The sequence below is a fragment of the Dendrobates tinctorius genome, unplaced genomic scaffold (assembly GCF_039654945.1).
Source record: "Dendrobates tinctorius isolate UK_male_01 unplaced genomic scaffold, ASM3965494v1 ptg000131l, whole genome shotgun sequence".
NCBI classification, from domain to species: domain Eukaryota; kingdom Metazoa; phylum Chordata; class Amphibia; order Anura; family Dendrobatidae; genus Dendrobates; species Dendrobates tinctorius.
In genome coordinates, this window is record NW_027361799.1 from 666,967 (window position 1) to 679,210 (window position 12,244).

At 41.8% G+C, this 12,244-nt stretch overlaps 1 protein-coding gene across 1 annotated transcript; it reads left to right on the forward strand.

Annotated features, from left to right (window-relative positions):
- The first annotated feature begins 540 nt into the window (after positions 1-540).
- Positions 541-1,735, forward strand: LOC141047993 (serine/threonine-protein kinase SBK1-like). Its single transcript, XM_073543358.1, has 2 exons — positions 541-737; positions 1,088-1,735. The coding sequence occupies exons 1-2, from the start codon at positions 594-596 to the stop codon at positions 1,694-1,696; spliced, it is 753 nt and encodes a 250-aa protein (XP_073399459.1). The 5' UTR covers positions 541-593; the 3' UTR covers positions 1,697-1,735.
- Positions 1,736-12,244: the final 10,509 nt, after the last annotated feature.

Consider the following 12,244-nt stretch of genomic DNA (forward strand, 5'->3'; position numbering starts at 1 on the left):
CGTGCGCGCGCTGAAAATGCGCTAATGTGAAACCAGCCTCAGACAGCGGCTGTCAAAATTATCTCCAAGGAGGAAAAAAATATCATGAGTTTTAGCTCCAACCGCTCAATCTTTATACCCACAGCTGAGCCAAATGTTTCCATGTACTGGTGAGTTTGGAAAGGTGACTGTCAGCGAAATGATAGATCTTGTGTATATTCCTCTAGATAGTGACATTTAAGCTAAAAAAAACAAACAACAATTGTGTATTGAATTTCTATCTTTCTGATATTTCTGCTCACTGATATCTTTCTAAGATTTGGAAGGATGCCAAAATTGGCTGTTTCGGTCAACTTTGTTCTAATTTTCATGGCAGCCTCAGCCTGTCATTCCCTGACTTTCATCTAAAGTATTTTTTTTGTTTAATCATATTTGTTTTTAATTTGAAGTAAAAAGGGGATAAGTGGATGCCAAGCACATCTGGCATCATTTTTATAGTGATAAACTTGGGATTAAACTGGTGTTATACATTTTTCTTTTTTGTGTGTTTTTTAGGAGAACCAGCAGCTGTGAAATTAATAAGGAAGGACAGAACTAAACTGCAAACCTTTCTGATGGAGTTGTCATTGTCAATCACCCTCTCTGACCACCCGAACATTATTGGCACATATCCCATCTTTATTGGCACAATGGACCACTATGTGCTGACTCAGGAGTTGGCAACGGCGGGCACCTTGCATGATATTATCCAAAGTGAGGTAAGAAAGGCCGGCTTCAGTTCTTCTCTTACAATACATACGTACTTTATTGTGAAACACCAAAGCTTGGAGATAGACATCAACAATAAGGGAGAGATTCTATATACTCACATAGCCAGTTAGCTAACTAATGCGTATGAAGCTCTTTGGAAATACATCAAGCCTTTTAAAGGGTGGAAGAGTCTTTTATTACAATGCACTTTTTGATGCCACATGACCATCACAGAATCAGTTTTACCTACTGCAGCATCCACTGTCCCAACAATAGCAAACTGTTCAAATTTTAGTATTTTTGCTTTAGATAAAGGACTACACAAGTAAATCTCATGACACTGATTTGTTTTCTGCAGGTTGGAATTCCTGAGGAGGCGGTCAAGAGGTGCGCATTACAGATATCTTGGGCCCTCGACTATTTGCATGGTAGACGATTGGTGCACAGAGACCTGAAGCCAGACAATGTGTTGCTCATGGACAAGGACTGTTATGAAATCAAGCTGAGTGACTTTGGTTTGACCCAACCAGTGGGAACCTATGTGTCCTCCATGTCACATATTATTCCATACATGTCTCCAGAATTGAGTGAATTGAAAGAAGAAGAATGTTTAGTCTTGAGCCCTGCTATAGATACTTGGGCCTTTGGGGTTCTTCTCTTTGTTATTTTGACTGGATATTTTCCCTGGCTGGAAGCAATAGAGACAGACGCAATGTACAAAGAGTACATCAACTGGAAGAAAAATCCAGACCAGATTCCTCCACCTGCTCGTTGGGAGAGGTTTTCAAGAGAAGCCATTAAAATGTTGGGCAATCTCCTTGTTCAATGTCCATCTTCTCGTCTTCCAATTCTGTCTGTCTTTGATTACCTCAATATTCCCTGGAAAATAAACGTCTTGGAGTATGGCACCAACATGGAGACTCAGGAGGAAGATTTGGTAATAGAAGTTGTGGAGGACAGCCAATAGCTTCAGTTTATGATGAAACAGAACCCGGAAAGCAGCACATTAAGTCTTGGAGCAGAAGTCGACAATCCAATCATATTAATCCATTAAGGAAAATAGAACTTAATATGTGCCTTATATGAGCATGCGCCAGTTGCTTTTTGCATCCTCTGTATACACATCTGTGATTACTGTTGTTTTTTACTTCTTCTTGTATTTAATTATATTTTCAATAAATTTTATATTTTTGTATTTATGGTATAGTTACCTTTCTTTGGGCTGAAAGCTCTGATTTTTGTGTAGGTTTGACTATGCAGTGAGCAGCCCTTTCTTTTTTGGAATATGCTGATTTATCTCACCCACTGTGTCGGCTTAATTAAATTCATATTGATCCATGCAGAAGGAATCACTCCAGAGTGGACTACAATTATCAGAAGTCTTTTGGTTGATCTGAATGGGACCACTGAAGAACACAAGGAACATGTGCATCTGGTCACTTAGCATACACAAATGAGCATTTTCAGATCTGGTGACTGAGGAGGCCATTTGAGTACAGTAAACTCATTGTCATGTTCAAGAAACCAATCTGAGATGATTCGAGCTTTATGACATGGCGCATTATCCTGCTGAAAGTAGCCATCAGATGTTGGGTACATTGTGGTCATAAAGGGATGGACATGGTCAGCAACAATACTCAGGTAGGCTGTGGCGTTGCAACGATGCTCAATTGGTACCAAGGGGCCCAAAGAGTGCCCAGAAAAAATTCCCCACACCATGACACCACCACCACCAGCCTGAACCGTTGATACAAGGCAGGATGGATCCATGCTTTCATGTTGTTTACGCCAAATTCTGACCCTACCATCCGAATGTCGCAGCAGAAATCGAGACTCATCAGACCAGGCAACGTTTTTCCAATCTTCTACTGTCCAATTTCGATGAGCTTGTGCAAATTGTAGCCTCAGTTTCCTGTTCTTAGCTGAGAGGAGTGGTACCCAGTGTGGTCTTCTGCTGCTGTAGCCCATCTGCCTCAAAGTTCGACGCACTGTGCGTTCAGAGATGCTCTTCTGCCTACCTTGGTTGTAACGGGTGGCAATTTGAGTCACTGTTGCCTTTCTATCAGCTCGAACCAGTCTGCCCATTCTCCTCTGACCTCTGGCATCAACATGGCATTTCCGGCCACAGAACTGCCGCTCACTGGATTTTTTTTCTTTTTCGGACCATTCTCTGTAAACCCTAGAGATGGTTGTGCGTGAAAATCCCAGTAGATCAGCAGTTTCTGAAATTCTCAGACCAGCCCTTCTGGCACCAACAATCATGCCACGTTCAAAGGCACTCAAATCACCTTTCTTCCCCATACTGATGCTCGGTTTGAACTGCAGGAGATTGTCTTGACCATGTCTACATGCCTAAATGCACTGAGTTGCCGCCATGTGATTGGCTGATTAGAAATTAAGTCTTAACACACAGTTGGACAGGTGTACCTAATAAAGTGGCCAGTGAGTGTATATGAAATGTGAATAGCATAATGGCTTTTGGAATTTAGAAAAAAACATATGAGATACTTAGCACAAAATTTGGCCAAAAGATGTGAGCCCATTCACCAACTTCAAGGTGATCTCATTGAATGGGTCCCTATTCTAACTGCCTCATGTGAACTACTGGCTAATAACAAGATAAAGCCTATATTTATAGGAAGATAGGAACCAAAAAGTGATTGGATGCAATTAAAATCACAGCTTGACCAAGGGCGGAGTGCTCAGTCAGAAAGCTAACATACAAATGGCTAAATTTGGTGCTAAGTATCTCATATGTTTTTTCTAAATTCCAAAAGCCATTATGCTGTTCACATTTCATATGCCTTAATGCAATTGAGTGCAACCATTTCCTTATTTTGATATGTAAGCTGTTTTTTGGTATGCACCTATTCAGACTAGGATGTGTCGTCAGTTTTTTCTGTCATTTGTATGTTAGCTTTCTGACTGAGCACTCTGCCCTTCATCAAGCTGTGATTTTAATTGCATCCAATCACTTTTTGGTTCCTATCTTCCTATAAATATAGGTTTTATCTTGTTATTAGCCAGTAGTTCACATGAGGCAGTTAGAATAGGAACCCGTTCAATGAGATCACCTTGACGTTGGTGAATGTGCTCACATCTTTTGGCCAAATTTTGTGCTAAGTATGTCATATGTTTTTTCTAGATTCCAAAAGCCATTATGCTATTCACATTTCATATATTTCATATTTGATATGCCTTAATGCAATTGAGTGCAACCATTTCCTTATTTTGCTATATTTATACTAGTTATTAACATTTTTTGCTCTTTATTGCACTATACATATATATTTTAATTACCAGTGATTGGCATGAGTGTGTTTTATATTGATATTTATTGTATTGTGGTTACTTCCTAACATATTTCATTTTGTCATTGGGCCGCTGTTTGTATAACAGCCTGTGCATTTGGTGGTACCCCATGGTAGTATGTCTCTCTTTGTATATTCAGTACCTTTTCGCTTGATATACTTTTAACATTGATTTTCAATAAAAATATCTTTTATTAAGTACCCTTTAAGTTACCAGTGTAGTCTTCATTTTTTGTAACATTTTGTGTGAATAGTTTGAAATTTTTGAAGGGATACATAAATCCTAACAGATACAGGGCTGTAAATATTTTGGACTTTTTTGTGTGATTATGCCTGTCTTCTCAGTAGCCATGACCACTCTGCCGCAAGAGGAGGTGAAGTAGGAGGAGTAGATGCAGGAACTGAAAATGCTCATTTGTGTATGCTAAGTGACCAGATGCACATGTTCCTTGTGTTCTTCAGTGGTCCCATTCAGATCAACCAAAAGACTTCTGATAATTGTAGTCCACTCTGGAGTGATTCCTTCTGCATGGATCAATATGAATTTAATTAAGCCGACACAGTGGGTGAGATAAATCAGCATATTCCAAAAAAGAAAGGGCTGCTCACTGCATAGTCAAACCTACACAAAAATCAGAGCTTTCAGCCCAAAGAAAGGTAACTATACCATAAATACAAAAATATAAAATTTATTGAAAATATAATTAAATACAAGAAGAAGTAAAAAACAACAGTAATCACAGATGTGTATACAGAGGATGCAAAAAGCAACTGGCGCATGCTCATATAAGGCACATATTAAGTTCTATTTTCCTTAATGGATTAATATGATTGGATTGTCGACTTCTGCTCCAAGACTTAATGTGCTGCTTTCCGGGTTCTGTTTCATCATAAACTGAAGCTATTGGCTGTCCTCCACAACTTATATTACCAAATCTTCCTCCTGAGCCTCCATGTTGGTGCCATACTCCAAGACGTTTATTTTCCAGGGAATATTGAGGTAATCAAAGACAGACAGAATTGGAAGACGAGAAGATGGACATTGAACAAGGAGATTGCCCAACATTTTAATGGCTTCTCTTGAAAACCTCTCCCAACGAGCAGGTGGAGGAATCTGGTCTGGATTTTTCTTCCAGTTGATGTACTCTTTGTACATTGCGTCTGTCTCTATTGCTTCCAGCCAGGGAAAATATCCAGTCAAAATAACAAAGAGAAGAACCCCAAAGGCCCAAGTATCTATAGCAGGGCTCAAGACTAAACATTCTTCTTCTTTCAATTCACTCAATTCTGGAGACATGTATGGAATAATATGTGACATGGAGGACACATAGGTTCCCACTGGTTGGGTCAAACCAAAGTCACTCAGCTTGATTTCATAACAGTCCTTGTCCATGAGCAACACATTGTCTGGCTTCAGGTCTCTGTGCACCAATCGTCTACCATGCAAATAGTCGAGGGCCCAAGATATCTGTAATGCGCACCTCTTGACCGCCTCCTCAGGAATTCCAACCTGCAGAAAACAAATCAGTGTCATGAGATTTACTTGTGTAGTCCTTTATCTAAAGCAAAAATACTAAAATTTGAACAGTTTGCTATTGTTGGGACAGTGGATGCTGCAGTAGGTAAAACTGATTCTGTGATGGTCATGTGGTCACTGCACTCTTCCTACTTTGGCAGACATTTTGCGGCCTAGCACGCTGTGATGTTTTGACCCTCTGGACAAGCTGTCCAGCAACTCTTTTGATTTTTGGAACCCGTCTTTGGAGTGCTCCGGGCCTGCCAGATAACAGCTGTTGCGATGTCGATGTCTGCTGTGGATGCTTCTCATCTGAGCTATTGGAAGCAGCACCCTCTTCCCCCAATGGATGCCAATCTGGGTCAACAACTGGGTCATCCATCACCTCCTCTTCAATGTCATGTGCACCTTCCTCTGTGTCACCGTGTATGGTGGTATAGTGTGCAGGAAGGGGCACCTGAGTCTCATCAGGGTCAGAATCTGGCTCTGTACACTGCGAGGACAATGTAGTGCTCTGAGTGAATGTACCAGCAGAATCATCTATCAGCGGCTGTGCATCAGTGCACTCCATGTCAGATTCATCTTGGCCTGGGTAATTCACCAGTTGACTTGATAATCCAGGCATGGTATGTGAAAACAGCTCCATGGAGTAATCAGTAGTATGGCCTGCGTCATCCTTCAATCTTGGTTGGGGTTCATGAACATGAGCCTCCAATGACGACTCAGTGCTTTTACTTTTTACAACTGAAGAAGAGGAGGCGATAGAGCTGGAGGCTGAGTCAGCAATGTAAGACAAAACTTTTTCCTGATGCTCTGGCTTTAAAAGCGGTTTGCCAACTCCTAGAAAACTAAGCCTTCGAAGCCCTATGGAGCAAGACGATGACGCAGGCTCAACACCTCCTGCATTCGGTCCTATTTTGCTCTTGCCACTACCATCAGATCCACCACCAACACCATCATTACCAGCTGCCAACCCCCGCCCAATTCCACGGCCTCTTCCACCAGCCTTCCTCATTTTTGGTAGAAATGTAGATAAAATCCAACAAACTATATAGTAATGTAAAACAAGGTACAAGGTGTCTATAGGACAGGGGAGATTTTGAATTTCTGCTCACACTAGTGGACACTGGACACTTTTGGATTGTGTGAGGCCCACTGAATATCTGAGCGCTATGTCACAGGCTCGATGGCACAGCTGTGACCAAAGTGACTAGAGGATAAGGGAGATTTTGAATTTCTGCAGACACTGGACACTTTTGGATTGTGCGAGGCCCACTGAATATCTGAGTGCTATGTCACAGGCTCGATGGCACAGCTGTGACCAAAGTGACTAGAAGATAAGGGAGATTTTGAATTTCTGCAGACACTGGACACTTTTGGATTGTGTGAGGCCCACTGAATATCTGAGCGCTATGTCACAGGCTCGATGGCACAGCTGTGACCAAAGTGACTAGAGGATAAGGGAGATTTTGAATTTCTGCAGACACTGGACACTTTTGGATTGTGTGAGGCCCACTGAATATCTGAGCGCTATGTCACAGGGTCGATGGCACAGCTGTGACCAAAGTGACTAGAGGATAAGTGAGATTTTGAATTTCTGCAGACACTGGACACTTTTGGATTGTGTGAGGCCCACTGAATATCTGAGCGCTATGTCACAGGCTCGATGGCACAGCTGTGACCAAAGTGACTAGAGGATAAGTGAGATTTTGAATTTCTGCAGACACTGGACACTTTTGGATTGTGTGAGGCCCACTGAATATCACAGCGCTATGTCACAGGCAGAAATTGGCTAGTGTATCACAAACTACAAGGTGTATGTAGAATTGGGCAGAGTAGGAATCTCCCTAGAGTGCAGGTCTGTAAGAACGGAACATGTCCTCGACTTATTCTCACAGAGTGACACAGATAGCTTCACTGTGGCTGTGATAACAGCCGTTACACGGTACTGTGTGAGGAGCGTACACCGCTGTATGGTGTGAAAAAATGCACGTTCAGTGCCTCAGCAGGACAAAAAAAAAAAAAAAATTGGGATTGCTTTTAAAAAAGCAGTTTGCAGCTCAGTACCTCAGCAGGACAAAAAAAAAAAATTGGGATTGCTTTTAAAAAAGCAGTTTGCAGAGCAGTGGGTAAACAGCAATGCAGCTGTCAGGAAGCCTTAGAAGGCAGCCCAACAACCAACACCACTGATACACCACAATATAGCCTCCCCTTGCACTGCACACACAGTGACTGGTGTGTTGTACAGGCACAATCGCTAGCAGCAGAAGCAGTTTTTTTTTCTTCTTCCCTGCCTAACGCTCTCCCTACAGAATCAGCAGCAACCTCTCCCTATGCTAAGATCGGCAGAAGTAAGATGGCGGTCGGCGTGCACGCCCTTTTATACCCCCTGTGACGCCCACCAAAGCAAGCCAATCACTTGCATGCCCTTCTGAAAGATGGTGGTGACCCGTGCCTATGTCATCACGTTGCCCACAGTGTCAGTGGATCCTGATTGGCTGAAAAAGAGCGCAAAACAAACATTTGAAACGCGACTTTGACAAGTAAGTCGCCGACCTCGTGGTCGACCTCATCCTAGGGTCGGGTTTCGCTTCATGAAACCCGACTTTGCCAAAAGTCGGCGACTTTTGAAATTTTTCGACCCGTTTCGCTCAACTCTAGTCATCATTATTGGCATCGGGTCAACACCAGCTCCTGAACTGCTTTGTCCCTGAATCTGTGGTGGTGGAGACATTTTTTATACACTTTGGTAAATTGCACCAATATTATTTATCTCAAAGTGATAGATGTGTACATGATGTCTGGAAGACATCCTATTCGCTAAATATTGGATAATAAAATGGATGGACACCTGTACCCCAATTGTTGGGCAGGACCAATAGTCCCGTAGAACTACCCAACACTTGAATGGAGGGACCCTTGTACCTCAGTACTGCTTATGATCACTGATTGTTCTGCACAGCATTTATTTGGAAAATGTTATATGGCAAAATCCTTGCTTATTCTGCATGTTTATGGATTTGCTTATTTTTGCAGCATTTTTAAAATTTGGATGTGATCTGGACACTGCTGCACAAAGCAACGGTTCAAGTGAGATTTATTGATAGTGACTTTCTAAAAAATTGTGTATAAACTGCTCTAGACAGAAGGCTGACAAATTTAATGCATCTTTACATATCGCACATTGTGCAACATTTTTTGGAATTTTCTGCAAAAAACGACAACGCAACCAAGGAAAACTCAATTCTAAATTCCCTTCATAATGATTTTAATCTAAAAAGTTCTACCTTATAATTGATGGGTGAGAAATGAATTTCCCCCTGGGGCATAACTGCTTGAAACCACAAAGATCCTGAGTATAGGAGACACAGTTCTGTGTGAATGGAGCTGTAGTGAATATGTGCGAACACCACTCCTTTAGACAGTGGATACGGTAGTGTACATGCAGATAAGCGGATCACAACAGCGCTGAAACTACTGCAGTTTGAGAGGTCATCACTGTGTCCGTCCAGCTGAAATGTATTACAGCGCAGCGACATATCTCCATGCATGCTGCCAGCCGATCAAAAGACAGAAGCTAACATCAGCATGCACGTGACTGGTGGTGCATGGCTGTGACTTCATGCACCTCCATCGCTTGCATGCTGAAGTCAGCTGCCGGCTTCAGAAGAGGATGCCAGGAAGCAGGGGGAGTGGATGGTAGGTGGGTATAATGCGTTATTTTTTCTATACAATGAAAAATATAAGGAACACTTAAACAACACAATGTAACTCCAAGTCAATCAAACAAGGGCAACAACCCAGGAGCAGTGCCAGAGCTCTGCAAAATGACCTCTAGAAGGACACTAACATCATTGTGCCTGCACAAACTGTCAAACAGACTCCTTGAGGGTGGAATGATGGCCCACATGTGGGTGTTGTGTTTATTTCCCAGCACTGTGCATGGCTATGGGCATTTGCCAGAGTGCAACAAGTTTGACAGATTTGACATTTGCTTCCTGTGCTCTTCAAAGATGAGAGCAGGTTTACACAGAGCACATGTGGCAAAGTTTGGAGACCCAGTGGAGAATGTTCTACTGCCTGCAACATCATCCAGCATGACCAGTTTGACTGTGGGTCAGTAGGTGCAGGTGCACTTGGCCCTGGGTTCCTTCTGATGCAAGACAATGCTATGCTTCATGTGACTGAAGTGTCAGCAATTCCTGCATGTTGAAAGCATTGACGCTATGGACACCTGGACATCATGTCACGTTTCACTGCACCACAGACTATCCAGCAGTTGACTGATTCTTTAATCTAGGTTGAAGAGGCAATCCCTCAAGAGTACATGCTCCATCTCATCAGGACCAGGCCTTGGTGTTGTAGGAAGGTTTTACAAGCATGTAGTGGCCACACATCCAACTGAGCTTCATTTCCTTATCTTGAGACATTTACACTGAAGTTGGATCAGTCTGTAATTTGATTTTCCGCTTTGATTTGATTAATCTCTCCAAATTCTAATCTCCATGGGATAATAACTTTGATTTACATTGATCAATTTTGTTTTATTGTTCTCAAAGCATTCTACTATGTAATGAATAAAAATTTGCAACTGGAATATTTCATTCAATGACATCTAGGATGTTGTATTTCAGTAATCCCTTTTTTTTAGCAGTGTATATATACCAGGATGCGACCCAGGATAAGGGGCATATATTCCAGGTTAAGAGAAATATAAAAACAATGATGAACATATATATATTATTATTTATGTTTAGCACATTGATTCCATGGTGCTGTACATGAGGAGGAGTTGAGAGTAATGAGGAATGAGACAGCAGGCTTGAGGGCTGCAGAAGCTCCGGTTGTGGTGAGGTGGCAGAGATGTCACTGCAGACTGTAAGCCATTCTGAAGATATGGGTTTTCAATCTTTTATTAAAAGTTCCAAATGTACAGGATTATTCTACAGGATGGGGGAAACTCAGGAAGTCTTGCAGGCAACTAGCTGAGCAACATATGATTGTGGGGGATAGGAGGTCTTGGGAGGACGGGAGATTAGTTCAGAGATATATGGGAGAGACTGATTATGGACTGCTTTGTAGATCAATGTTGGCAGTTTAAAGTGGATACGTTGGGAAATTGGAGGCCAATGAGAGAATTTTCAGAGGGGAGAAGCAGAGGAAAAGAGAGGAGTGAGATGCTTTATATTTATATACCAAGATGGGGGCTGGTCCAAATCTTGCATCTCTGGCCCTACAGAATTTAGCTACGGCACTGTATGACAATATCGTGCTGATTTTACAAGGGAGTTCAATTTGTGAAACCTAATTAAGCTGTGAATCAAAAGTTCTTTCTAATTTTTAGGTCTGAAGACTTAATATCAAAAAGACCAAATTAAGAAAAGGAAACTTCAAAGCACACTTCACTATTTACTCGTCACAACACCACTGCTGGAAACACCACTACTGTCTGACCAGGTCTGGACGTCCCTGTACTTTATGCGAATGGAAATGTCATGATTTTGAGTCAGTTATTTCTGATACCTGATCATAGCTGTTCTACGATGAAGAGTTGGAGATGTGGAGATCTGCGGCAGGAAGAATAGCCAATGACATGTCAGTGGATTCTGCAGGGGGACAGGTGTGAGTATATGTTTGTGCTTAAGCCTTTTACTAGCTTTCTATGGTTCCGCAAAATGTCGGCCACAGCTGGCCTAAATGCTAATGAATTTGGGCAGAATGAATTCAAAAAATTCTGGAGACTACTGAAGGATTTTTGTAAAATTCTAGAATTCCATTTGAATAAGTTTTGCCCATCTCTGGACGCACATGCTCATGTTCAGACCTCTAGCGTTCATACACTTATTATCCATACTGTGACTGTGATGAATGATTTTTATGGAACAACCCCCTTTATTTGGAGATTAGGTTATCCCCAATATTCTCAATATTGTGTGCAACATGTACATTTATATGTGTAAAATCACACGGTCAGTGTTCACACATTCATTATTTGGTAAGTATTTTTTGCATCTGATTTTTAGCTTTAGTTCTGTTCTAAAATGATGAACGTGTGAACGTGGCCTTAAAGTAAGGGTCTGGTTACATTTAGCGATGCACCAGCGATTCCGACAACGATACGAACCAGTCAGGATTGCTGGTGCATCACTAAATGGTCGCTAGTGTGCTGCCAAATAAGCAGATCTCATCAGCGACGCAGCCGCCCATCGGAGGTCTCTTACCTGTCGCTGAGAAACAAGGGTGGAGGGCACCACTAAAAGGGATCACCAGTACATGCTAATAGCAGCATATGACAAAAAGGAGAAAAGAGGCATGTACACCAAAGGGATCACCAGGCACTGATCAAATACAGAATTCACCTTTATTAGAACACTACAAAGACACACTGGTTTAAAAACATTAAAAATGCAAAAAAGATATAAAAAAAATCACAATGCCCAAAATAGGGTTACAAAAGGCCCCTGTTGTCACCCACCTCCAGAGCAGTCCATGTAAACAAGCCACAGTAAAACATGCCACAATTACATTACATAAATATATCCTTATCAATGGAGTGCACATCTAAAAAATCACAGGCACATCAAATAGTCATGCTAAGTAGAGTTGAGTGACTTTTGTTTTTTTATGGTCGAGTTTCGTTTCGTGAAAGCAAGATCGGCCGATTATAGGGAAAAGTCGGGGTCGTCCC

What these genes read in the sequence shown, in the direction of transcription:
- LOC141047993 (XM_073543358.1), top strand. Translation starts at nt 594, where the DNA reads ATGGAGTTGTCATTGTCAATCACCCTCTCTGACCACCCGAACATTATT. An exon ending in ATGATATTATCCAAAGTGAG is followed by an intron (nt 738 to 1,087) that starts GTAAGAAAGGCC and finishes TGTTTTCTGCAG; the next exon opens with GTTGGAATTCCTGAGGAGGC.